The sequence below is a fragment of the Saccopteryx bilineata genome, chromosome 1 (genome assembly GCF_036850765.1).
Source record: "Saccopteryx bilineata isolate mSacBil1 chromosome 1, mSacBil1_pri_phased_curated, whole genome shotgun sequence".
In the NCBI taxonomy this organism is placed as follows: domain Eukaryota; kingdom Metazoa; phylum Chordata; class Mammalia; order Chiroptera; family Emballonuridae; genus Saccopteryx; species Saccopteryx bilineata.
The window spans coordinates 376,331,682-376,356,473 of NC_089490.1; the positions used below are offsets into that span (position 1 = coordinate 376,331,682).

General features: G+C 37.6%; 1 protein-coding gene across 1 annotated transcript in view; it reads right to left on the bottom strand.

The window, feature by feature from the left end:
• Positions 1–24,792, bottom strand: part of DCDC1 (doublecortin domain containing 1) — a 433,887-nt gene that overhangs the window by 362,785 nt on the left and 46,310 nt on the right. The window contains 1 exon segment of the mRNA XM_066253876.1: positions 17,528–17,621. Coding sequence (XP_066109973.1) covers positions 17,528–17,621 — 94 coding nt within the window.

The window sequence follows — 24,792 nt, forward strand, 5'->3', positions numbered from 1 at the left end:
CATGCTTCTATGAGCTGGCAAACCCCACAATATATATATAATAAAAAATAAGTCTTTCCCAGAGAATGAACTCCAGGATATTATTTTGTGTGTCCTTCCAAACCATGAGCTTCTCCTTCAAACTGCTACTCAGAAATTATGCTTTCTTCAAGGTTAGCTGGCTTCTATCATTCGATGTTCCTTTAACTTTGTGTGCACAGCTACACATGGCATTTCCCCTTAGGTTTGAGGCCTTTCTTATGGGTGTCCTACCTGTTTTCTTTTATTTACATGATTGTGACAAGACCTTTGCTTTTCTGTGATTTCAATGTTTTCATAAAGCAAATCCTCAACATGTTTGTTGGATAAATGATTTGGAAATTAATCATTCCTTAAATTTATCAACATGCATAGATCAGTCAAATGTAACCATTCCATTGAGATTATTTCCAACACTGGATAGGTGAAAAATTATATGAATAATCATTTTTGATGCACTTTGTTTATTCTCAAGTTATGACTATGAGACAAGTTAAAATTAACCTAAGAGTTCCAACAGGTCTGAAGTTAAGACTGAGGATGCTGGATAAAGAAATCATGTGACCAAAGAGAATAACTTCACTAGATATCTAGTACTGAGTATATTAGGTACATTGACCATATGATTAAAAGTAGTTCTATCAATTTCATAGCAATCAATTGATATCTGTCTCACCTATGCTGTTCCATTTCCTTTGTATTTCTTCCTTCTTTTTTCTACCTGTTAATATGTTCTTATCCTTCAAGGCTCATATCAAATGTTATGTCCTCTGACAAAATGACCCAAGTGTATCAGACAAAATTAATTGCTACTCCTCTGTATTTCCCAGAGCTTTGTTGATAGTTTCATTTTTCTCTTCTTGATTTGTATTAGTCCTCACGGCTCACCTTTCACTTCCATCCTCCAGTAAATTCTAAACCCTTTGGGATTTGAGGTGAAGATATTTTTCAGTTTGGTAAAAGCAGTGCTCAATAAGTGATGAATAAATATACTTTAGCTACACTGTAGACAGTCTTTCAGGTAAGTTTTAGGACCCTGGATCCAAATACACACAATCACTTCGAGCTTGTAACTTTCTATGACCTAATAAAACTTTGATCAAAATGTGATAAATAAATGTAAATTTACTAAAATTTTGAAGTACATTTTGAGTATGTACCATTGTTTTTACTTTAATTTTCCATATAAAATTAGTTTGAAGATTAGATGAAAACTAAATATAAGGATGTGATTTGGTAATGAAGCATTAACTAGACAGGAGACGACCAGAGGTGGGCATTTAACAAGCCCTTGGGAAATCGCATGTTCTTTCTCCTATCCTGTCATAAATCATGCGACTGTGGGAAAAGACACACAATGAAACTTAAATAACATAGAATTAATATTAGATTAAGGTCAAAATAGCTATTTTAAATAATAAAGGTAATTCCTTCTAAGAATTCCAAACACAATGAGTTCAAATGCTATTCATAAGAAAATAAACTGTTCAGCCTTCAAGAGGACTTTATATTAAAACCACTTCATCACTGATAAGAAGCTTGAATTTATTTGGATTTATAATGGGAACAGAACAAAGATTTTTGACAAGGAGCCAAAAAGAAACCAGAAAGCTAATATAACTTATCAAATAGATATAGACTGAAATAATCTGTTAAGTTTTACACCTACCATTTTTACAGCTCTCTCTAACATCTCACTTTAAAAGAGACACTTCGTATACTGCATTTGAATCTACTGTGGAATGCTAAAAAGATTATTTATTTATTAATAGAGTTTCAAAAAGCACTAGAAATCATCAAAGGCTTTAATAACTTGCTTCCAATTATATAATAAATTAAAATGACATGCCAATTAAATATCTAGAATCATAATTTACATCATATTATAATTTCACATTTCAGTCAGATACATGAGACTGTGGGGGAAAAAATAAAAGAGTACTGCCCAGAACTTAATTACCTATAAAGAAACTTCTATATGCTTTTTGACAACAAGTTTTAGATCTCAATCTCAATAATACACAGCTATTGTCAGCAGGAAATCATTTAGAAGTTTACCACCAATTCAATTGGAATTTGTTTTTAATATAAAGTTTATCTAAAAAGCCTTCTTTGAATAAAACAAAGTGAGTTTTTAAAATTTCTTTATTTTATTGATTAATTGATTTTAGAGAAGACAGAAGAGAAAGAGAGAGATTTGTTGTTCCACAAATTTACACATTTATTGGTTGGTTCTTGTATGAGCCATGAATGGGGATCGAACTTGCACCCTTGGTGTATCAGGACAATGCTCCAACCAATCGAGCTACCCAGCCAGGGTTCAAAGTGAGTTTTTTAAAAGATACATACTAAGATTTGAATGCTTCCCATTCAGAAAGTATGCCTAAAGGGGAGCTGAGCTAACATTAAGGTATGTGTGTGTTTTAATGCTCCTTACCCAGCTTCGGGTAATAGTTGAAAAACTCTGGGTCCCAGAGCAACGAACAGATGCCACTCAAAACCATGGTCTGCTGGGAAGATTGAAGGGTGGAGAGCATACAGTCTCCTATGCTGCTTGATTTATATCAGTATATTTTCATTCAAACAAAACTAAACTAACAGCTGCTGTGTACTTTTGTTTACATGCTATATGTCAAATCTTATTGTCCCTGAGGTACTTATGAGAAAAGATTTAGCAGTCGTTTTCTTAAATACCAATGCCTACCCAAATTTGGATTTTCCTCCACTGAACAAAATGACAAGCACACGATTGCCGTACTTAGAGCAATCTTTCACAGCTGCTTTAGTTTTTCAGTGATCCTATTAAACTGACGGCATATTGCCTGTAGGGTCCACAGTGTTACAATACCACTGTAAGAGACATTGACTTGTATGATAGGGTCAAATGAAACAGGGATGCATTAGGGAGAAGAATTTCTTAGGTCACATTGTTTTTACCTGAGTAAAATTTAATTTAGACATCGTGGCCTCTCCAGAACACCTGGTTATTTTAATTGCTGATACATGGGTGAATATTGACATTGGGGTTGAGGAAGTATAAAATCTTGGGAAGTCTCCTCTGTTTGGAACATGCAGCCTGAGTCATGTCTTTGCTCAGACTGAACGAAGTAGCTGTGCATTAAATATGCTGGCACATCTTCTGCTTGAGCAAGTGGACCGAAATGGTGTGAATTGTTAATGCCTTGCTGCTTTGGTTCACGGCTTGTGATTGATCATTTGTAACTATATCTACTCCTTGTTCCATGAAATCAAGTATGGAGTAATGGGTTCATCAGATTTTGGGGTTAAATTGAGAGTGAAGAGGTACTGTGTGTGGAAATAAGAGTTGCCATGTTCAGGGCTGGCCTTGTAACAGCATGGAATCTAAAGGCGATATTCAAAACCACTTCACTCATCATACGCTTACTGATTCTGAATAGGGCCCATTTGCAGGGGACATTTGGTAGTTTTCCAATACGCTTTATGCCTCTTTCTACTTCCACCACCATGCACATCTTTTTTTTCAAACACCCCAGTAGCACACTGGTGGAACAGGTCAGCATACACAATTCATTTATTTAAATAACTTGATTTATACAAGTAGAAATGAGCTAGAATTCTATTGTCTAAGTCTTGCCTTTCCCCGCAACAAAAATAATACTGTCTGTGGGTCTTTGAAAATACAAGTGTTTTGTGAACTCAATTTCTTGGCCATTTAAAACATTTGATATGTAGTAATGATATAAAATAACTGAATTGAATTGGTACATGTACTACCTTAAAGTCGTTTAAAGGAAAGTTGAGCATTAACTATATCTAGTCTATTTTTACGTGTATATGGTCTATAGCAATACATAACAATTGAATATATTTGAGTGGTTTTGGGAAAATTTTAAAGCTTTTTAAAATTTAGGATATTTGAGTTAGTTTTGAAAAGTACAATGCATAAAACTTAATAATTACAATCAACAAAAATAGAAATGTCATTACATGACTGCTTGCTGCAATAAATGACATTTTATTACATTATTATTTTTATTACTATTTTGAAAATTTTAACCAAAATTGTGTTACCTGAGGCACCAATTAACTTTTAACCCAGTAGGAAATGCTGTAATAGAAAACATAGTAAAACAGAAACAAAATCAGGTACACAAGGCACTTCCATATGTAAAAAACATTCAAGAACAAGCTAATTATGAAATGTCTCAAAATTCTACTGCTATGTTGTAAAATCACAATTAATACAAACCTAAACAGAGTTACATCACTTTCTTTCTCTTTTCTTTTTTTCTTTTCAGTCTCAAAGCAGCCATTGTGATAACTAACACCTAGCACACACATACCTAATTCAAAGAGATCTAGAGGACAGATAATAGGGGTAAAGCTGTTTTGGTGCCTTGGATGCAAATGTTATGGCAATAGATTACTTACATTTAAACATTTTACTTAGGATATAAGATATATGTCATAAAAATTTATATTTTAAATATCATAAACTAAAAATGTCTTAATAGTTTCAATGAAGGGTTTCCTTTTGACATTTATTTCTCCATGTTTGTTTTATAAAAGTAGAACTCCCTGAAATTAATATTTTACCTATATTTATGATTCCATCTTTCTTCTAAAGCCTTTTAGGAGGAAGAAAACCAATCTCTGATGAATCATGTTCTCTTAGATGGAGAATGCAAAAAATTTATTTTTTAACTGGTAGTAGTGATTAGGTTATTTGTTTCATTGGCAATTATGCTTATTTTAATGTTTTTAATAATGAACTTCTGGGACCATAGAGGTCACTGGAATCAGAGTAGAATATTTGGTGTTAGAGTTCATAGGTCGAGAAATAAGATATAAAAACCAGAAGCAAAAAAGACACACTCAAGAAGAGGGAAAGAGCAACAAGTTAGTCTAAAAAATTACATAAATCCTAAACCAAATTTTGCCCAACAAAACCTACGTGTGATTATCATATGTTCATGAATATAAAAGAAGTTTGTTTTAAAGACTTCAAAGGGGAATTTCTAATAGATATTAAAGAGTCTATGAGCCGATTAGACTGTTTCACGAATGTTCATATTACACAATTCTGCATTCACCTTTTTAATAAAAGATGACAGTGATTCAATTATAATAGACTCTCTAACTGCCACTAAAAAAACCTTTTTTTAAGCAAGCCTTAACAAAAGTCTTAATATTCTCTATAGATAAAATAGTAGAAACATCAATCAGTGACCACGTTGCACTTTCTGTTTTTATCCAATCAACAAAGGTACCTCAAGTCTGATGCCTAGAAATCACTAAGAGACAGTGAGCTCCACGTCTAAAGAAGCTCAAGAACAAGGCAAGGTCACAGGGAGCACAGTCCCAGGGAGGGTCTGAAGACTTCTGAACAGCATCCTTCCTGCACAAAACTGCTTCTAACTGGCTGCCTTTGTATATACCAATTCGTCCTAGAGAGATTTAAGGGCTGATTAATAACCACTAGCACTTGGTATCCTTCTTCAGCAAGAGACAAAAGTTTTTACATTTCATAAAATTTGAGAAAAAAAGATATATAAAAAAGGTGCCCACAGATTGAAGGGGGACAAAAATACTTAATTTTAAATAAGATATTATTTTTAAGTTTGCTCATATTCCCTGAAAAGTTCTAGAATAGATTATAAAATGAATAGTTTGAGAACTCTTAGAAAAATAAACAGTAATCACTGGGAGCCACATGGGGTAATTTACATATTAAAGGAATATTTAATGAGCATGGAGGGAGATTCTTGGGAAAATTCCCTACATAGGTCTTGAGATCTCCAATACCAGCATATAACTATTATTTCTTCCAGTGGGAAGCAGGTCCCTAGACTATGGCTAACATCTATTGTCCTCAAGCAAGCTAATGCTAAATCTATATGCCTCTTCAAGATAAATGGGTATATTTGCAATGAGGTAAGAGAACATCTAGCATCTGCAAACCTCCTGGTTAAGTACTGTACAATTTATGATTTCTTTCTTTTAAATGTTTCAATTTAGAAAAAGAGAGAGAGAGAGAAATATTTCTCTTAATAACCAAAATAAGGCAAAAGAAAATTATAACTGGATGCTGTCCTAGAGAAAGTAATAAAAGGAATCAGAATGAACACACACACACACACACACACACACACACACACGCAGTTGTCCCCTGTATAGAGCTAGACTGCAGATTGTAAGCTGTACATGGTCCTGAATTACCCAACCTTAGCTCAGAAAGCAATACCATTTCCAGGGCCCCAACTATCTGGACCATTACAAAATTTCACATTTAGAAGAACAGGCACAGTACTAGAAATATAAGAACAGTACTAAGCATTCATAGGGCATGAAAGGAGATGGAAGCATTTTGATTAAATCTTTTCTCAGTGTTCTGAATTTCCCACTTAATATCAACAGGAATCTGAGTATAATGTTTCCAAGAGAAAGGCAGCATCCCTAACTTTTGTATTATTTTATAATATCTACTCTATTTAGATACTGTTCATCTCTGGATGACAGATTAGGTATCTGAAATATCTTGACAGGCTAATCTACTAAATAAAAATCTTATAATTAGAAATTTAGTAGGAATTGATGTATAAACTTCTATTCTCACAACTAAAAGATCAGTAATACAAGAACAGAATAAGGAAGAAGTGGCATCTTAAAAGCAAGTTGTGAGCAAAAATTGGGGGATTTTGGTTGACTTTAATTCCAATATAGGTCAATGGTATGATGTCGCTAAGAGAAAAAATGCACTTGTAGATATATGATGGCCTGAAGGAAAAGGAGACAGGCTACTTCACTTGTCATTGGTTGACTTGGAAAATTATGTACAATGTGAGGTCCCAAAAGGAGGAATACCAAAAAAAAAAAAAAAAAAACACTAGAGAGAACAGAAAAGAGGGACCAGGTTGATGAGGGTCCAGAGAAAGAGCCGAGGAGACTAGAGATATTTACCCTGAAAAAGATTTAAATCATACATGTTCAAATATTGGAAAGGCAGTCATAGATTCAGAATTAATTTATATTATGTAAATCCTGAAGGCATAGTAAAGACAAATGGTAAATATTTAAAAGAACAGATTTCAACTAGCTATAAGATACTTTTAAAAAATGATAGACATCAGAAACAAAACAAGCAACGACTGAATGAACACTTGTTGGGGTGATTTTGGTGATGAGCAAAGACCCTTCCGATGCTAAAATCCCAAATAAATCAATTAATAACTCTATTCTGAAGTAGATATCAAATGAAGATTTATTTTTCTTTTGTTTTTATAATGCCACGTGAGTCTAATCAGTGAGAATTTTCAAACTTTTAAAGTTCTATGGAATATGGCATAATACTCCTTACTTTACATGATATCAGAATGCCAACAGAAAAGATAGTAGTTAACAGTGAGTAATTCACTGCGAATTTAATTCAAAGAAGAATTGTTTTTTAGATTTTTATTTCTTGATTTTAGAGAGAGGAGAGAGAGAAGGAGGTGGGAGGAATGGGAAATATCAACTCATAGTAGTTGATTCTCATATGTGCCCTGACTGGGCCAGCTTGGGGTTTCGAACGAGTGACCTCAGCATTCCAGGTCAGCGCTTGATCCACTGTGCCACCAGAGATTAGGCTCAACCAAAAACATTTTGAGTTTTAATTAATTCATTCATTTAAAAGGTATTTTTTATCACTATGTTTTAGACACTTAACAAAGGTTATGCTTAATAATTGTTTATTTGAATATTAATTTTTGAGGATCCATTATATGTCCAGTCCCATGGTAGATATTAGGAGATTTCTGGAGCATTTATTTTTAAATATAAGAACAAAGTCTTCCTTTAGTTAAAAAGAAAAGTCTTATACATAAAACAGAGATACTGTATAAACAAATGTATGACAAGTGGTATTTAAAAAGTTATAAAAAGAAAGTATTAGTAAATAAAACAAATAAAATGGGATTTCAGTAACATTTAAAACATTCATACTGACACCTGTTTGAAGCTTTGTGAGAGACCCAGCATCAGAGGGTCCAGCTAAGCCATGCCTGAATTCCTGACCCACAAAAAGTGTGAAATAATATGTTTATTGCCAAAAGTTGCTAAGTTTGGGGGTAATTGTACAGCAATTGATAACATATACAAATTATGAATAGCAGGCGGTGTAGTACACTCCAATATTATTCTAAATATGTGCTGCCTTTCCCTGAATGAAAATTAAACTCCCACCCTTATTCATGTCAGGCTTAGCCATATGACTTGCAATGCTCTTCCCTGTGGAGGGATTAATATTCCCCTCATAAGGAGATGGCATGAGACTTGTTTTGATGTAAACTAGAGCTGCTACAGTCAACCCAGAGTGACATGTAGAAAGAGTAAAAATAGACCTCTGTATGAGCCACTGAGAGTTTTAGTATCATTCGTTACCATAAAATAATAAATATCCTGACTGATGCAAGTTGCAGAACTCTGAATAGAAAGAGAAGAATTCAAAAACTGAGACAAGATAACATAGCACGAGCAAAGGAAAGGAAGCTGGGCACTGCATGCGTCATTGTACTCTTTGAGACAGTGAAGGGGCTGATGTAGCTAAAACAGAAGGTGCAGGCTGGGAAGTTGTGAGATGTGGGTGGTTAAGGTGAATGGGTCAGGCAAAGCCACATAATGAAGGTGCTTGGCTTAAAGGTCAGGATACAGTGTGTAGATCATCTTGATATGTAAAGTTATGAGCAAAAAAATAAAAATACAGTGCATATTAGGAAAATTATGAATTAAGATTTAAGATGTAGAAATAGAATTTAGCTAACTAGCAAATAAAGATAATGTAATAATATTTATTAATACAATATAAACAGCTAATTATATTGGTATCTCTAAATTGTTAGAACCAGGCCAAATAGGCAGCACTAGGTCCCCTGCCTCAAGGTCTAGTCTTCATTACGGTTTTTGTTTTTGTTTTTGTTTGTATTTTTCTGAAGCTGGAAATGGGGAGAGACCGTCAGACAGACTCCCGCATGTGCCCAAACGGGATCCACCCGGCACGCCCACCAGGGGCAACGCTCTGCCCACCAGGGGGCGATGCTCTGCCCCTCCGGGGCATCAGAGCCACTCTAGCACCTGGGGCAGAGGCCAAGGAGCCATCCCCAGCGCCCGGGCCATCTTTGCTCCAGTGGAGCCTCGGCTGCGGGAGGGGAAGAGAGAGACAGAGAGGAAGGAGAGGGGGAGGGGTGGAGAAGCAGATGGGCGCTTCTCCTGTGTGCCCTGGCCGGGAATCAAACCCGGGACTTCTGCACACCAGGCCGACGCTCTACCACTGAGCCAAACGGCCAGGGCCTTCATTATGTTATTTAAAACTGCATTCTGAGCCAAAAAGGGACTGTGGATGAGCGAACCTGAGGTTCATGTAGCCTGTCCACAAGCTTATAAAGTCACCTCTACCAGCCCAAGTTGCTCTAAATTTATTTATCACATAAGTTTTGACAATCATCCTAAATTTCAAAAATTCAAACTTTATCTTCACCTGCAAAAAAATTGGCAGATTTGTTATTAAAAGAACACTCCACCTTCTTCAGTTAAGATGGAGAAACAACTTGATGAAAGGATTACAGATCTAGGACTACAATTTGCTAAAAGAATCCAGAAGAAAGTAAAGTGGTTTAAAAATATGCTTCAATCTTACAGACACATAGATACAGAGAAGAAACGGACGCTTGCCAGAGGGGACCTGGGTGAAGAACGTGACGGCGAGTGGGAGGTGCAAAGTCGCAGTCACAAAATCCATAACCACAGGGATAACGCGCAGCGTAGGGGACGTACTGAACAGCATTGTAATAACTGGGTATGGTGACGTGATTACTAGATTTATCAAAGTGAGCGCTTCATTAGGCCTATAAATGGTGAATAACTGCTGTATATCTATGACTCACATAGCATTGCACGTCAACTATAATTTATAAAATGTTTAAAAAATAAAATAAAATATGCTTCAATCTTATGATGAGACGACAGCAATGTATTCATGAAAACAAATAAAAAATAGGCTTATTTAGCTGGAGGGGAAACAGATTGCCTTAGAATAAAGATAACATCTGATCTCAGCACACACACTAGACAGACGTGGAAAAGAGAAACTGAGATCCTGCAGACCCAGCCTGAGGGTGTGGGCGATGCACCCCAATCTAACTACTCCTTGAGAGGTTATTAAAACAGAGAAAACTATTTAATTACAAAATGAGGAACAGCAACTGAGGCCCGGTGAAACCTAATGGGAAGAAAAATAAGATCATCGAGAACAAGTCCAGGACAGTCCCCCAGAGGAGCCAGAATCCCAAATCCTAAAAAGAGGTAGCGTTTATGTTACAGGAAGAAAAATTGGAGCATCTCTTTTGAGGATGTGACAATTATACAGAATGAACTTAACATCTGAATGAATTGAAGAAGGGATACTAGGAAGACTAGCATAAAATACTGAAAAAGAAGTATTTTGTGCACTCCAAAAACTAATGGGCATACGACCAAGAAAAGGCAATGGCAAGATGAATTATATTACAGGGATCCAGGCAGGACAGTAATAGATCCAAGTGTCCAGATCTAAATTAGATGTTAGATGGTGGGAAAATACATCCTGGGTACGATTATTTAACTCTGGGAGGTGAAAATGGACAAGACTGGTTTGAACAAAGGACACTATTGACAAACTTGGAGCTTATTGACTTTATACCTCTCACTATGAGAGACCCTGCAAGAAAACTATCTAGAGGAATATGTTAGAAAAACACAAGTGTGGACCAGAAAGCAAAGGGGGGAAAAAAAAAAACACAACTCCACTGCAGCAAACAATGCAGCCCCAAGCCTGTCGGAGAAGAAAACTTTTCTAAAAGGAACAGGAGTTCAGTAGAGGCAAACCCCAGAGGCAAATCCTAAATACAGTACTGCGGAAAAAGAGGATAGAAACATTAACTCAAGATCAGGAGCATTCAAAAACTGAGAACACCGCGTCTTCCAGAGGAAATGGGAGCTCTGCTGGTCCTCACTGGGCACCTAAGGAAACAAGCCTCCACAACACGAACAGCTAATTCAGTTCAGAAATTCACCCAAAGCTATTCTGACTGAAACCGATGTGGACCACGGGCTGTTGGAGCAGCCACTGTGACCCAAGATTGAAAACAGTGCTCCCAAGACAAGGTGGACACGATGTCACAGACAGAGTCCACCCTCAGTTCATCACAGCGGCCGGAAACACGGAACCCAGAGGGAAAGAACATTAAGATGTGCAGAATACTTTACAAAGGGGAAAACCGGTACCTTAAACAAGCCTTTAGAACTGGGTCTGCCACCAATGTAAATTTCCAAAGTTGCAAGAACGCAGCACTCTCTGTGCCCTCTTTGAGAATAATAACAACAATATCAGCAGCAGTAACACCGATGTTACAAAATGCTTACCAAGTGTCAGGCCCTTGTTCTAAAGACTTCACATATAATTCCCTTAATCCTTACAACAACCTATTAAGATAAGTATAACCTATTAAAATAAGTACTATGATTTCTAACTTACAAACAAAAAAACTGACTCCCAAGGAAACTAAATAATCTGTCTGAGGTCAAACTAAAGTGGCATAACTGGAACTTGATCTCTGGCCCCCAAATCAGAGCCCTTAACCTACACTTTATGCAGCCTCTTAGAGAGAGGAGGGAGAAGGTACTGGTCAATTTTTCCTTCAAGATATTATAAACACATAATGCTATAATTAATGCCTTCATAGGACATTGCTTCCCAGTGAGTTATGTCACAGGTCAGAGGCCCTGCTCAACAGCATAAATCAACTAGCATCTTGAAAAGACTGACATAAAGAATGTTTTCTCTTCTTTGCCTTCCTTCCCTTAGTCTCTGATATGGTCTTTGCCCATAGTCCCATGGGTCTGGATCATGCCAGACACAGTGGCCTGAGAACATTTTGCTGGGAATGGACATGCTAGAAACTGAGGATTGGTTGCTGTTCTGTATGTTCTGTGTGGGGGGCTGATGTTGTGTTTATCTTGTGGTTCAGTTGGAAGTAGGGCACATGATAAAGTTGGTATAGACCCAACTCAACTTCTGAGGTCCTGAGGGATGACACCCACAGCAGGAGCCCAGACGGTAGCGACTGGAAAAATTCCAGCTCAAACCAGGCATCCAGAAGCCATCTGGCTGATCCTGGGAAGGATAAAAATTAGACAGGACCTTAACTTCACTTAATTTTAACTTGAGGAATTCAAACTTTCATTGGGTTTTAACTCACAAAGGTAAGATTATTTGATTTTGGAATACACTTCCATCTAGACTTTAAAATTTTATATTTTGATTTCTTGGGATTTTTTATTCTTTGAATTTATCACACAAAACGATAATGGGCAAGAGTTAACATTCAAATGTAGGGATCTATACGTTATTGAAATTTTGTGACTGAAGCATATTAATCCTGGCATTTGATCTCATTGTAGACTCACCGAAGAACTTGTGAGGGAATATACAGCTATTTTGGACAGTGTTGCTGGGCATAATTTGGGGTGGGAAATGGAATAGAAAAGGAATGTTCAGTGTTTAATAGCCTGGCCTTGGAGCCCATTTAATTAATGTACGATTCTAACTTAATATCATCTAGGGTAAATATTACCCACCATGAAGGATCTACAAATGGGCCGGGTTTGGTTATTGGAATAGGAGCCTCATAAAGTTCCTAAGAGACTGAAGATCTTCCTCAAATGGGAGAGTGACTCCTTTCGTTTGCCATCTGAAATAATTAAGCCAATGAAGTTAAGAGGACACAATGTTGGGCAATGCCAGCGGTAATGAGAGTGTTACTATACAATTCCATCAAAATCTGACACACCTATGTTCTGCCACTACTAATATGCTTAAGTAAAACCAAATAGCTCATGCATGATTGGTAAATACGGGAATGATGTCAATACGATATGGAAGTTCGGTTGATGAATATTTTCTTGCGGGGCGGGGGGAGGGAGGCCAAGAGAGTAGGAATAGAATTCTATCCTTTAGCAGGAAAAAAATAAAAGACTTTAGTTTGGCTGCTGTTTGGATGTTCCTTTCCCAGGAAGGTACACTCCCAGCCTTGCATGACTCTGTGGGAGTTCTGTTTTCCTTCTGTGACTTCCTTAAAGAAGTCTCACTGGCCCAACCCTCCACATAGATTCCCACACTGGAGTACTGTTTGTGTGCAGCTGTAACATCCTCTGCAGCAGCACTCAGAGATGCCCACCCAGGCTGTTTACATTGTCTCCTAAGTTAATAATTAGTATTTTTAGTTAGTATTCTGGTTTTAAAGGTGCATAGATTTTGAATGATCTCCCTCAACTCTATTTTCCCCATAACCCTATTATTTTGGTAGGAATGACTTTAGATAATGCATTCTTTATCCATATATTATATCCTATATATTAAGCACCAGCATGTCAACCATATGCAGGAATATGGTGTCATTACACAATGCTCATTGTCTTCTACTATAGGAAGAACAGACTATAGAGGAGACAAAACCAAAGAACTTTTCCACATTTAATGAAATAAATTTCTTTGTTAAGATCTTCTATTTAGAAACCTAAAAGGACAAGCAATTTTCAAATCATACAGATTTCTAAAGACTTTACTAGACTTGATAAGGTAAAAGTAGTCAGTCATGTCAAATGTGCTTATTTCTTGTAGCATACAAAGAAACCCTGAAAGTAAATCTAATTCCAAAAAAGAAGCAACAGGTAGAACAGGGGTCCCCAAACTACGGCCCGCGGGCCGCATGCGGCCCCCTGAGGCCATTTATCCGGCCCCCACTGCACTTCCAGAAGGGGCACCTCTTTCATTGGTGGTCAGTGAGAGGAGCATAGTTCCCATTGAAATACTGGTCAGTTTGTTGATTTAAATTTACTTGTTCTTTATTTTAAATATTGTATTTGTTCCCGTTTTGTTTTTTTACTTTAAAATAAAATATGTGCAGTGTGCATAGGGATTTGTTCATAGTTTTTTTATAGTCCGGCCCTCCAGTGGTCTGAAGGACAATGAACTGGCCCCCTGTGTAAAAAGTTTGGGGACCCCTGAGGTAGAAGATATTTGTGTGTGTGTGTGTATCTGTTACAGGCAGTTCTCGGGTTATGAACAAGATAGATTCTGTAGGTTTGTTCTTAAATTGAATTGGTATGTGCCTTGGCCGGAAAATTCAGTTGGTGAGCATCGTCCTGAAATACAGAGGTTGCCAGTTCGATCCCCAGTCAGGGCACATACAGGAACAGATTGATATTCCTGTCTCTCTCTCCTTTCCTCTCTCTAAAATCAATAAAATAAAAAATAAATAAAAATAATTGGTATGCAAGTTGAAATAGCTATATTTACCAATTAAATGCAACTTAGATGTTTGTCTTAATATAGTATTTATTTTTACCTTTCTGTGCACATAAATACTAAAACCTTCTCAAATCTATTTCAGAATCTATCTCATTCGTAACCCAGGGACAGCCTATAATTTTAGTCCTTGGTATAAATACACTGCTAATCTATGCTTATAAATAAAAAGTAATTGCAATGAGCTTAACATTAGACATTATTAAATGACTTTTTCTGATCTGAAACAGAGTAAGGAAAAGAAAAACGTTATACATCAAACCAGAGTATCAGCATTTTCTTATTTGAATTAAAAGATAACTTTTACATAACACTTGACCTTCCCCAAGTTAAAGTTTAGAAGACCACCAAACATAGAAGTCTCGGAAACGCAATCATTTGATGCACAAAATCATATTAACAAACAAAGAAAAAAAGAAATGCCAAACCCTAATGTTAAATGACTAGGGCGCTACAGACTGAAAGTTCCTCCAGCAGGATTAGCTTCTTTAAGTATTTTGAGTCCAGTGAACTTGCTATGCTTCCATATGTTAGTAGTTGCATAGGCTAATTTCAGCTGGCATAAGCTTTCATAAGTACACAAAAACCCAGGGCAAGGCATGCATTAAAATGTGGTAATAGCACACTTCTGAGCCACTTGAAGCATGAGGCATGAACACGAATGCCTCTGGCATCCACGAAGATCACGCCTCAGAGTCAGAGATTTTATGTTTTGATAAGTAATTCTGTTATACCATGTTTGGGAGGGGAAAAAAATAACTTTCTAAATATAAATCTTTCATCTTAACCGGGGTTCCTTATACAGTGTGTTCGTAAAGTCATGGTGCACTTTTGACCGGTCACAGGAAAGCAACAAAAGATGATAGAAACGTGAAATCTGCACCAAATAAAAGGAAAACCCTCCCAGTTTCTGTAGGATGATGTGGCAGCATGTACACATGCACAGATGATGACGTAACACCGTGTATACAGCAGAGCAGCCCACAACCATGCCAGTTGAGATGTGGACGGTACAGAGGAAAGTTCAGTCTGTTCTGTGGCTCGCTAAATTTGAATCCGTGACCAAAGTGCAACGTGAATATTGGAACGTTTATAACGAAGTGCCACCACGTAGGAATAACATTACTCGGTGGGATAAGCAGTTGAAGGAAACCGGCAGTTTGGTGGAGAAACCCCGTTCTGGTAGGCCATCAGTCAGTGACGAGTCTGTAGAGGCTATGTGGGATAGCTACCTAAGGAGCCCAAAAAAATCTGTGCGTGAGCCCACATCGAACTGCACTGAATAGGTATGAAACTGGGAGAGTTTTCCTTTTATTTGGTGCAGATTTCACATTTCTATCATCTTTTGTTGCTTTCCTGTGACCGGTCAAACGCGCATCATGACTTTACGGACACATTGTAGTTATAATTCTAGCAATTAAATCTAAAATTATCGGTGAGTTGAAAATACATAATTCAAAGCTAGATAGGGTCTTAACAAAATAAGTAATTTATTTGATTAATGCAAGTTAGAGTGAGTATAAAATAGTGAGGGCCACAAGGAAAATTTTAACTAGCAGGAGAGGAGACAAAAATGCAAAAAAGAAATCAATTTTAATAATGATACTCTCCTCACCCCTCCAAAAATAACCATGAGGGAGGATTCCATGTGCTACATATGTCTTACTGGTAAATAACCATCTAATGCTTCCAGGTAACAGGTAAGTGTCTACAGTGCTTTAAAATCTTCAGATGGAGAGAGACAGAAACATCGATTTGTTGTTCCACCTATTCATGCCGTCATGGGCTGATTCTTGCAAGCACCTTGACCAGGGATCGAACCCACAACCTCCGCACATTGGGAGGAGGCTCCAACCAACTGAGCTCAGCCAGGAACATTACTAATAGTAATTTAATAGTAGCACAAATGTGGAATTCATGGTATTTTTGCTCTCAGAGATTAGCAAATCAGTGCTTTTAGAAATAAAGATGTAGGTCTTATATTTTGACAAAAACATACAACAAAATTGTTTTAAAGCACATATCAAAACTCCTGAAAAACCTCTACAAGTTAACCCAAACATTTTTAAAAAGCTCTGAGCATACAGTAGCACAATTTCTCATTTTTTCTCTTTTGAAAGTTTATACCAAATAAATTTTAAAAAATTTAAATGTATCAGTTGTTTTCATTTATTAAATTAGGATTTACTAAGGTTAAAACACCTATCACTGGCCCTGGCCAGTTGGCTCAGTAGTAGAGCATCGGCCTGGCGTGTGGATGTCCTGGGTTCAATTCCCAGTCAGGGCACACAGGAGAAGCACCCATCTGTTTCTCTACCCTTCCCCTTCTTCTTCCTCTCTATCTCTCTCTTCTCTTCCTGTAGCCAGGGCTCCATTGGAGCAAGCTGACCAGGGCACTGAGGATGACTCCATGGCCTCCTCCTCAGGCACTAAAATGGCACTGGCTACAACAGAGCAATGGCCCCAGATGGGCAGAGCATCGCCCCCTAGTGGGCTTGCTGGGTGGATCTCAGTCGTGTGCAAGCAGGAGTCAATCTCTCTGCCTTCCTGCTTCTCAATTAGGAAAAAAACAAAAAATACAAAAAAAACAAAAACACATACACATCACTTTGTTTAAACATCTGAGCTTGCTCTGTGCTACAGAATGAATGTTTGTGTCTTCCCTGCCAAATGCATGTTAAAACCTAATCCCCAATGAGATAGTAGTTGGAGGTGATTAGGTCATGAGGGTGGAGCACTTCTGAATGGAATTAGTGTCCTTGTGCAAGACAACCCAAAAATCACCCTTGCCCCTTCTGCCATATAAAGCCAACAGTAAGAAGAATTGGGAAATGGGCCTCCAATAGACACTGAATCTACTGGCACCTCGATCTTGGTACCAACCTTCATAACGTGAGAAATAAATACTTGCTGTATGCTTTTTTTTAATTATAGTAGCCTAAATAGACTAAAACATGCTGAAATAAAAGATTCCCAAAATCTGAATGCCCTTTCATGATTTCCCTTTGTATAAGAAAAATATGTTATTCATGTTATAATTAAACTATTTTATTATATCCATTTTCCTTTTAAATGTGTAAAGTAAAAACAAAATAATATAAATGCCTTTCATAATATTATCTTCTAGTTTATAAAATCTCTGCCACTTACCTTTTGAAATATCTTTAATTTTTCTGCCATACAAATCAAAAAGATATCGGGCTGGTGAATTTAAGTTCATTCTCATTGTGCAAGTATCTAAAACCTACACAGGGAAAAAAAACCTATAAATAATTTATCACAGTGAGCTGTGGCTAAATTAAATACACATCTAGAGTCCTTTCTATACTACATGGTTTTTAACAATTATATTATAAAATAAAATTTAATGATTTATAAAATGTTTCTAATATATGAAATAAAAAGGCAGTTAAAATTATTAGATGCCAGTGGTATTTTTAAAACACACACAAGTATAATTTTAAAAAAGGAGATGCAATAACTATTAAAAAATAATTGCACACTAGTTAAAAAATGGTAGAAGTCTGGGGGATTTTTATATTATTCTTATTTTCAATATTTTGCATTTATTTTACAATGAGAGGATATTACTTTTAAATTAGGCTTTAAGGTACTCTCTTTTGCTTAAATTATTTCCAAATGCCCTAATATGTTATAAATATAGTCTGATCACAGTTCACTTTGATAATTTATATTGTTCGAGTACTAAAAATGGAATAAACCGCATTTCAAGGTTTTCCATGAACCTGAGTCTCAAGAACTTCACTTTGAATAGTTTCCAATATGTTAAAGCTCTTTTCTTAATATTTTAATGTCTCCACCTGTTCTTGATGAAGCTCTTGTAACAGCATAAGAATCACCTTTCCTATATCAGGGAAAACAAACAAGCATAAATTGGAAAGAATGTTTTACTCACAAGGTGAGAAAAATTAAAGTAACAGGAAAGTTGGAAAGTATCACATAACCTTGGACAGGTTTTATTAGGATTTTGAAAGTACATAATACATCCAAATTGAAAGTACTTTGTCTTCCATTTTTACTATTTATTGCATAATAAACTATTGTTTTTGCATAACCAAGAACTATTGAAGGACAATGTTCATTATATAATTACATGACAAAAAACAACATCTTCCCATTGCTGATACCGCCCGCCTTCATTTCTGCCCACTTCCATCCCAACTTTATAACTGAAGCCTCTAATCCTAGTCCTAGCCAAACCAACTGATTTTCTTTGTGACAATGGGCATATTTAAACAGTTTAATGTAGATATTGAGACCAAGTTGTTCTTTCTTTTCAGTTTGGAGAACAACTTTCAAAGATTGTGACTGATCTGGTTTATCTAGTTGCTGCGAGTGTTATATTGCATTTAAAATGCAAATAATTAACTAAGGAATTTAATTTGACAAGGTGGCCTTTACTGGATTGTATCAGATGTTCTCAGTCTTTATTCTAATGCTACACAAATCAGTAATGCTCCCACGTGCCACACACTCCCATGGGCACCTACCAGATTGTGTGTGTTTCTTGCACACTAGCTATAGTCCAGAGCTTTGGGCAATTTTCAGAAACAATGAGTTGCTGTGTTTTTCTAAAAATCAAGAAGGCATATCTATTTGTGATTAAGAATGAAGTTCTAGGTATAATATTTCACCCTCTAATTTATGAGAGAAATTTTCACCATATCAGTGCTCTACCTAGTTAAATAATACTTGCAATGTACTTCACATGTGACTAATCACACTGTCATGTGCAGATGTGCAGTAAATCCACTGACCTCCAATCTGCTTACTTGGAGTACATATGCAGGAGTTTACTTCCTGACCAATGCTGTCTGTCCTCACAAGTCAGACATGATGCTCCCTAGGATGGAACAGCCCCTCTGACATTACTGTCCCTGCTACACTCTAGCCCTCTTGCCCATGGCTGGGATTGGTCCTTGCTCCCCAATCAACTAGGGTAATAACCCTGGTGACTCTCTAAATGTTAAACATTAGTCTTCCTGCCTTCCCTTCCACTTTCTTGGGTCAATTTCTTTAGTGACTGCTACACACAAGTTCACCTAGGACTCCTATACCATGGACTAATGCAGATGCTTGAAAAGCAATGTGCAGAATACACAAGAGAAAGTATCAGGAGAACCAACTAGAGTTTGTCTGTGACTTGAGACAGAAAGGATAATTGAACATACTGATTGACACTGGCATAGGATCCACTCTAACTGCTTTTTTAATATTTGAAGTAATTAACATAGTTTGCCTCTAACAAAATTCTTCTGTTGGTCACTTTCTTTCAGGTGACTTTGTGCCCAAAGATTTATCCTCTTACCACCACCACCATTGCCACCCTCACTGACTGAAACACTTAAGGGAGATAATTCAGTACACATTCTTTCTTCCTTAGCCAATCATCTCTGAATAATCTACAGTTGGTTCCCTAGACCCTACACAGATGAAGTCTCTTCCTTTGGTTCCCCACATTCTTGATCTTTCTATTCTTTGTATTTAATCCTCAATCTCTTAATTTTAAAAATTTATTATTTAGAAGTGCAACAAAGCCCTTTTGCACAAACCATATTCCCTAGTTACCAGTGAAGTTTCAAATACCTAAATATTCTCCAAAGTTATAATTTACCAGTTAAACAAAGTAAAATGGAGGTATTTCAAGATTGTCCCATTTACTTTCATTAAAATCTTAGTGACTTTTTAAAAATTATTTCAAATATTGCTGCTTTTGAGTCTTAAAAATATCAGTCAAGTAAAATCACATGGCTTTCTAACTCAGACTCCTCTTGTCGTTGTGCTAAAACACCAGTAAAAATGTTCGTGCAAGCCAAGTTTAAAGAGTTGAATCAGTGTAAAAACTGGCATTAGAAAGTCAGATATTAGAAACAACTAATGCATCAGCAACACCGCCAACCTCTCCTGCTTTCAGAATGTAAGACCCTTGTAGTGTTTAAGCAATACCAGCCTTCCGCAGCCCTGTCCTCAGAGTAATTATCAGTGGTACAAATTAGTATCAATATAAATTTCTGTCAAAAGCCCTGAGATGAAGAAGCCTCTACTTGCAAGGTGGTTCTTATATTTCACAATTGAAAAATATTTAATGGTGCCATCTTGCCGTAATATTAAGGTTAATTAAAATACCATTTGCACTCATCTGTAGCTGTTAAACTTGTTAAAATATTACTTTCACAAATTCACATTTCATTAATTTCTTACAGTTTAGGTAGTAGGGAAGCCTTCTGATACTGAAGCTTAGTATCATCATGTTGTAAAACCAGGCTCTTCTTGATAAGCACCCGGGAAGAGACTTTCCACAAAATCTTTTTGGTTCAATCAACTTGATTGCAGTTTTGGGAGTCACCTTGGCCCCAGGCACATTTGGTGCAGTTTGCAGTTTCTGGAAAGGCCACCATGGAGGGGGTGTAGTTACACAAACTACGACCTCTGGGTTTGGTTTGCCATGGCCAATCCAAGTGAGAGAGAATGTTAACTCAACATCACTGGAGACCAAGTGAGCCATGGCAACAAGCCATCAGACACAACAATGTTGTCCTCCTCAAAGACAGAGAACCTTGATAACTTGTAGTATGTTTTTATGAATGGATGCCCAGAAGTGTAAGCCACATTTACACTTCCTCGTGTGCTCTCTTCAGCAGGGGTTAGCAAACTACACCCCATGAGCTAATTCTGGCCACAGTCGTTTTCTAATGGCCTGTGGGCTAAGAATCATTTGTACATTTTTATAGTTAAGAAATAATCAAAAAAGCCTGACCAGGAGGTGGCGCAGGGGATCCTGATGTTCAAGTGCACCCTTACTCTAGTAATTCCTTCTCATTCATGGATCTCTTTTGCCACAAAAAACCTAACTCAGGATGACTCTTACTGTCCACTCTCTGTGCACACACCAAGAAGCCTGGTACTGCAGGGAAAAGTTGCACAAATGAACACATCGGCATTACTATTACTCATGGTTACCAACCTCCTGTCGCCTCAATATGGCCCAGTCACTTAACCATCTCTGTTCTGCTTGTCCCCGCCCAGATTCCACTCTCCTCCCCTATTCCCTCTTTATATTAGGCAGATGGCATGACAGCACAGAGAAAACTGAAGCCTCACCTTCAAGCTACCAAAGCTACAAACCTGCCTACTTCTCCACCCATCCTCTCCTTTTCCCCTTTAGTTTTATTACAGGAGTCCCTGTTCCTATCTAAGGCCAATTACCTACCTAGGCTTTTGATTACATTTGCTCTCAGCTTTTAAAGCAGTATATGTTATCTACCTTTTTTTTTCTCATATATATCTTCAACTACTCTTCCTCAACTAGATTTTTTTCCCACTGGCACTTAAACATGATGAAGCCTTTCCTATATGAAATGTTAAATCTTCCCACCACCCACATCACCCTCTAACTAACTGCTCCTCCCCTTCAGGAAGAGGTTCCTTAAAACAGTGGTCCCCAACCTTTTTTGAGCCACAGGCCAGTTTAATGTCAGAAAATATTTTCACAGACCAGCCTTTAGGGTGGGATGGATAAATATATCACGTGACCGAGACAAGCGTCAAGAGTGAGTCTTAGACGGATGTAACAGAGCGAATCTGGTCATTTTTTAAAAATAAAACATCGTTCAGACTTAAATATAAATAAAATAGAAATAATGTAAGTTATTTATTCTTTCTCTGTGGACCAGTACCAAATGGCCCACGGACCGGTACCGGTCCACGGCCTGGGGGTTGGGGACCACTGCCTTAAAAGATTTGGGCATGTTCTGAGTTTCCATTTCCTTTCTTCCTGCTCATTCTCAGGCCACTCCAGTCTGGTGGTTTACATCATCCTTTTACTGATATACCTCTCACAAAAATTACCAAAAATGACCACATTGACAATGCCAAAGGACATTTTCTTAATTCTTATTTGTTTTGATTTTTTAATAATATTTGACCTTGAATTCTGAAATCTAGAAACCCACTAATTTTTCTCCTGTTTCTGTTTTTGTTTTGGTTTTTTTTTTTTGTCTTCTTCAGAGGTTCATCCCTGTCTATTCATTCACTTAAGTTCTTCAAGATCAGTTTTATTCCTCTGGCCTAACTCTATATTCATTTTTAAGGCAATCTAATCAACAGCCCAATGTTTTATCTTCCATCGACGCAACTTTCAAATTGATGTCTGCCCCTTGGCTTCCCTCTGAGCTACAGACTATGCGGTGTCTCTGCTTAAACAGATGAAATATTCCTCAGAACCAACATGTCCGAGACTGAATCCCTGCATCCCTGCTCTTCCCTTCAAGCCCGGTCTTCTTCTCTGGTATCTCAGCGTAGGGTAGCTCCACCCATCCGGAAGTATCCGTCCTTAATACCCTCACTGCCCCTCTCTCCAAGTAGCCAAGTCATTATCAGGGCCTGTTGATTTTATCTTCTAAAAAGTCTTAGAAATTCATCCACTTTCTCCATTTTTACTACCATACCCTCCTCCAAGCTATTATCAGGCAGCAGTTAGCTGATAATCTCCCTTTATCTACCCCGATCCAACCACTCTGTTCTTCACTCAGTGCCAAAGTGATCTACTCAAAAACATAAATCCGGTTTGCCCTCTCCTTCCACTCCTAATTAAAATTTTTTACATTTCTCACTGCTCTCGGTGGTGGGGGGAGGGGGGTGCAAAAATCTCTAACCTGTCCTACAAGGCCACTCTCTCCCTCCCAGACTCACATTTCAACTCAACGCAATTTATCCTGCTCACTCTGTCATGGAGTGTTTTCATATGCTGAGCTCTCTGCTTGGAAAGGTTACGGTCCTCAGTATCTCCCATATGTACCCAGATAAATCCTGCTTATCTCTTCTCAGAAGACTTTCTTGTGCCACCCATCACGTTTAATAATGTAGCCATTGTACAGATTCTTCCCCAGTAGACTAAATGCTCCGTGAGAACGTGGAAGACCCTGGCTGCTCTCACTCAGCACGCTGTCCAGGGGCTTGGCAGACATGAGTAACCGTAAAGATATTATGAGTTAATGAATGAGTGAAAGTTAGTATATATTATTTCTAATTTGCATTAATTCATCATAAATTGTATATTGTTATGAGTCTGATAAAACTTGCAAATAAAATTTCAGACTGATCATATAAAATAATGCTATCACTAAAGTATGTGTAATTCTAGAAAAGAAAATTCTAATATATACTAATAAAATTCTAATATAACTAATATATATATATATATATATTTTTTTTTTTTTGTATTTTTCTGAAGCTGGAAACGGGGAGAGACAGTCAGACAGACTCCCGCATGCGCCCCACCGGGATCCACCCGGCACGCTCACCAGGGGCGACGCTCTGCCACCAGGGGGCGTCGCTCTGCCGCGACCAGAGCCACTCTAGCGCCTGGGGCAGAGGCCAAGAAGCCATCCCCAGCGCCCGGGGCCATCTTTGCTCCAATGGAGCCTTGGCTGCGGGAGGGGAAGAGAGAGACAGAGAGAAAGGAAGGGGTGGGGGTGGAGAAGCAAATGGGCGCTTCTCCTATGTGCCCTGGCCGGGAATCAAACCCAGGTCCCCCGCACGCCAGGCCGACGCTCTACCGCTGAGCCAACCGGCCAGGGCCTATATTATTTTTTTTAGTATCAGAGCACTTACTTTGTACTGTCTTTAGGAAAAAAACCTCTTCACATTTATACCAATTCTCTTGGCTGCCTTCCCAATACCCACCCTCGACCGCATCCTTGCTCTCCTGATTTTCTTGAGGGATTCACTCTTGCCCCTTTGACTCAGAGAAGGCTACAATGTTCTTGATTGATCCAAGTAATCATGGTGGTCTCATGTCCCTTGTCAGTTTGGGGTGGACACATAATCTAGTTTTGGCCAATGAGACATGAGAAGGAACTTCTAGAAAAGACTTCTTCAGTCATATGGAAGAAACAATTCTTTTCTGCCTCTGGACAAAGTGGCTCCTGGCTGTTAGAAGCCATCATGTAACCAATGTATGAAAATGCACAAAATCTAAAACATTATAGAGAACATAACTGGAATTCTGTCGGACTATGTATGGAATTGCCCTATCTTTGAATTTCTTGCTTTCTTTTTATCTAAGTCTGTTTAAATCAGGATTTTTCTGTTATTTGCAGATAAAGTCATCTTAACTGATAAAAAAGGATTTTTTTTTGGCCCAGGTTCCTCAAATGAGAAAAATTGCTTTAGCTAACTTAATGAGTATTTGTACAGAAAATGTAACAGTATTTAGTACTGTATTTGCTACTTTTAGATGAGGAAACCGAGGGTCCATAAGGTTATCATATTAAGTCACGGAGCTTGTAAGATCAGGCCAGATTCAAATAATGGCCGACTAGCTCTAGAGCAAGGGTTCTCAAACACTGCTAAGCATTAGAATCACACAGGGACTGTTTAAAGTCCCCATGCCT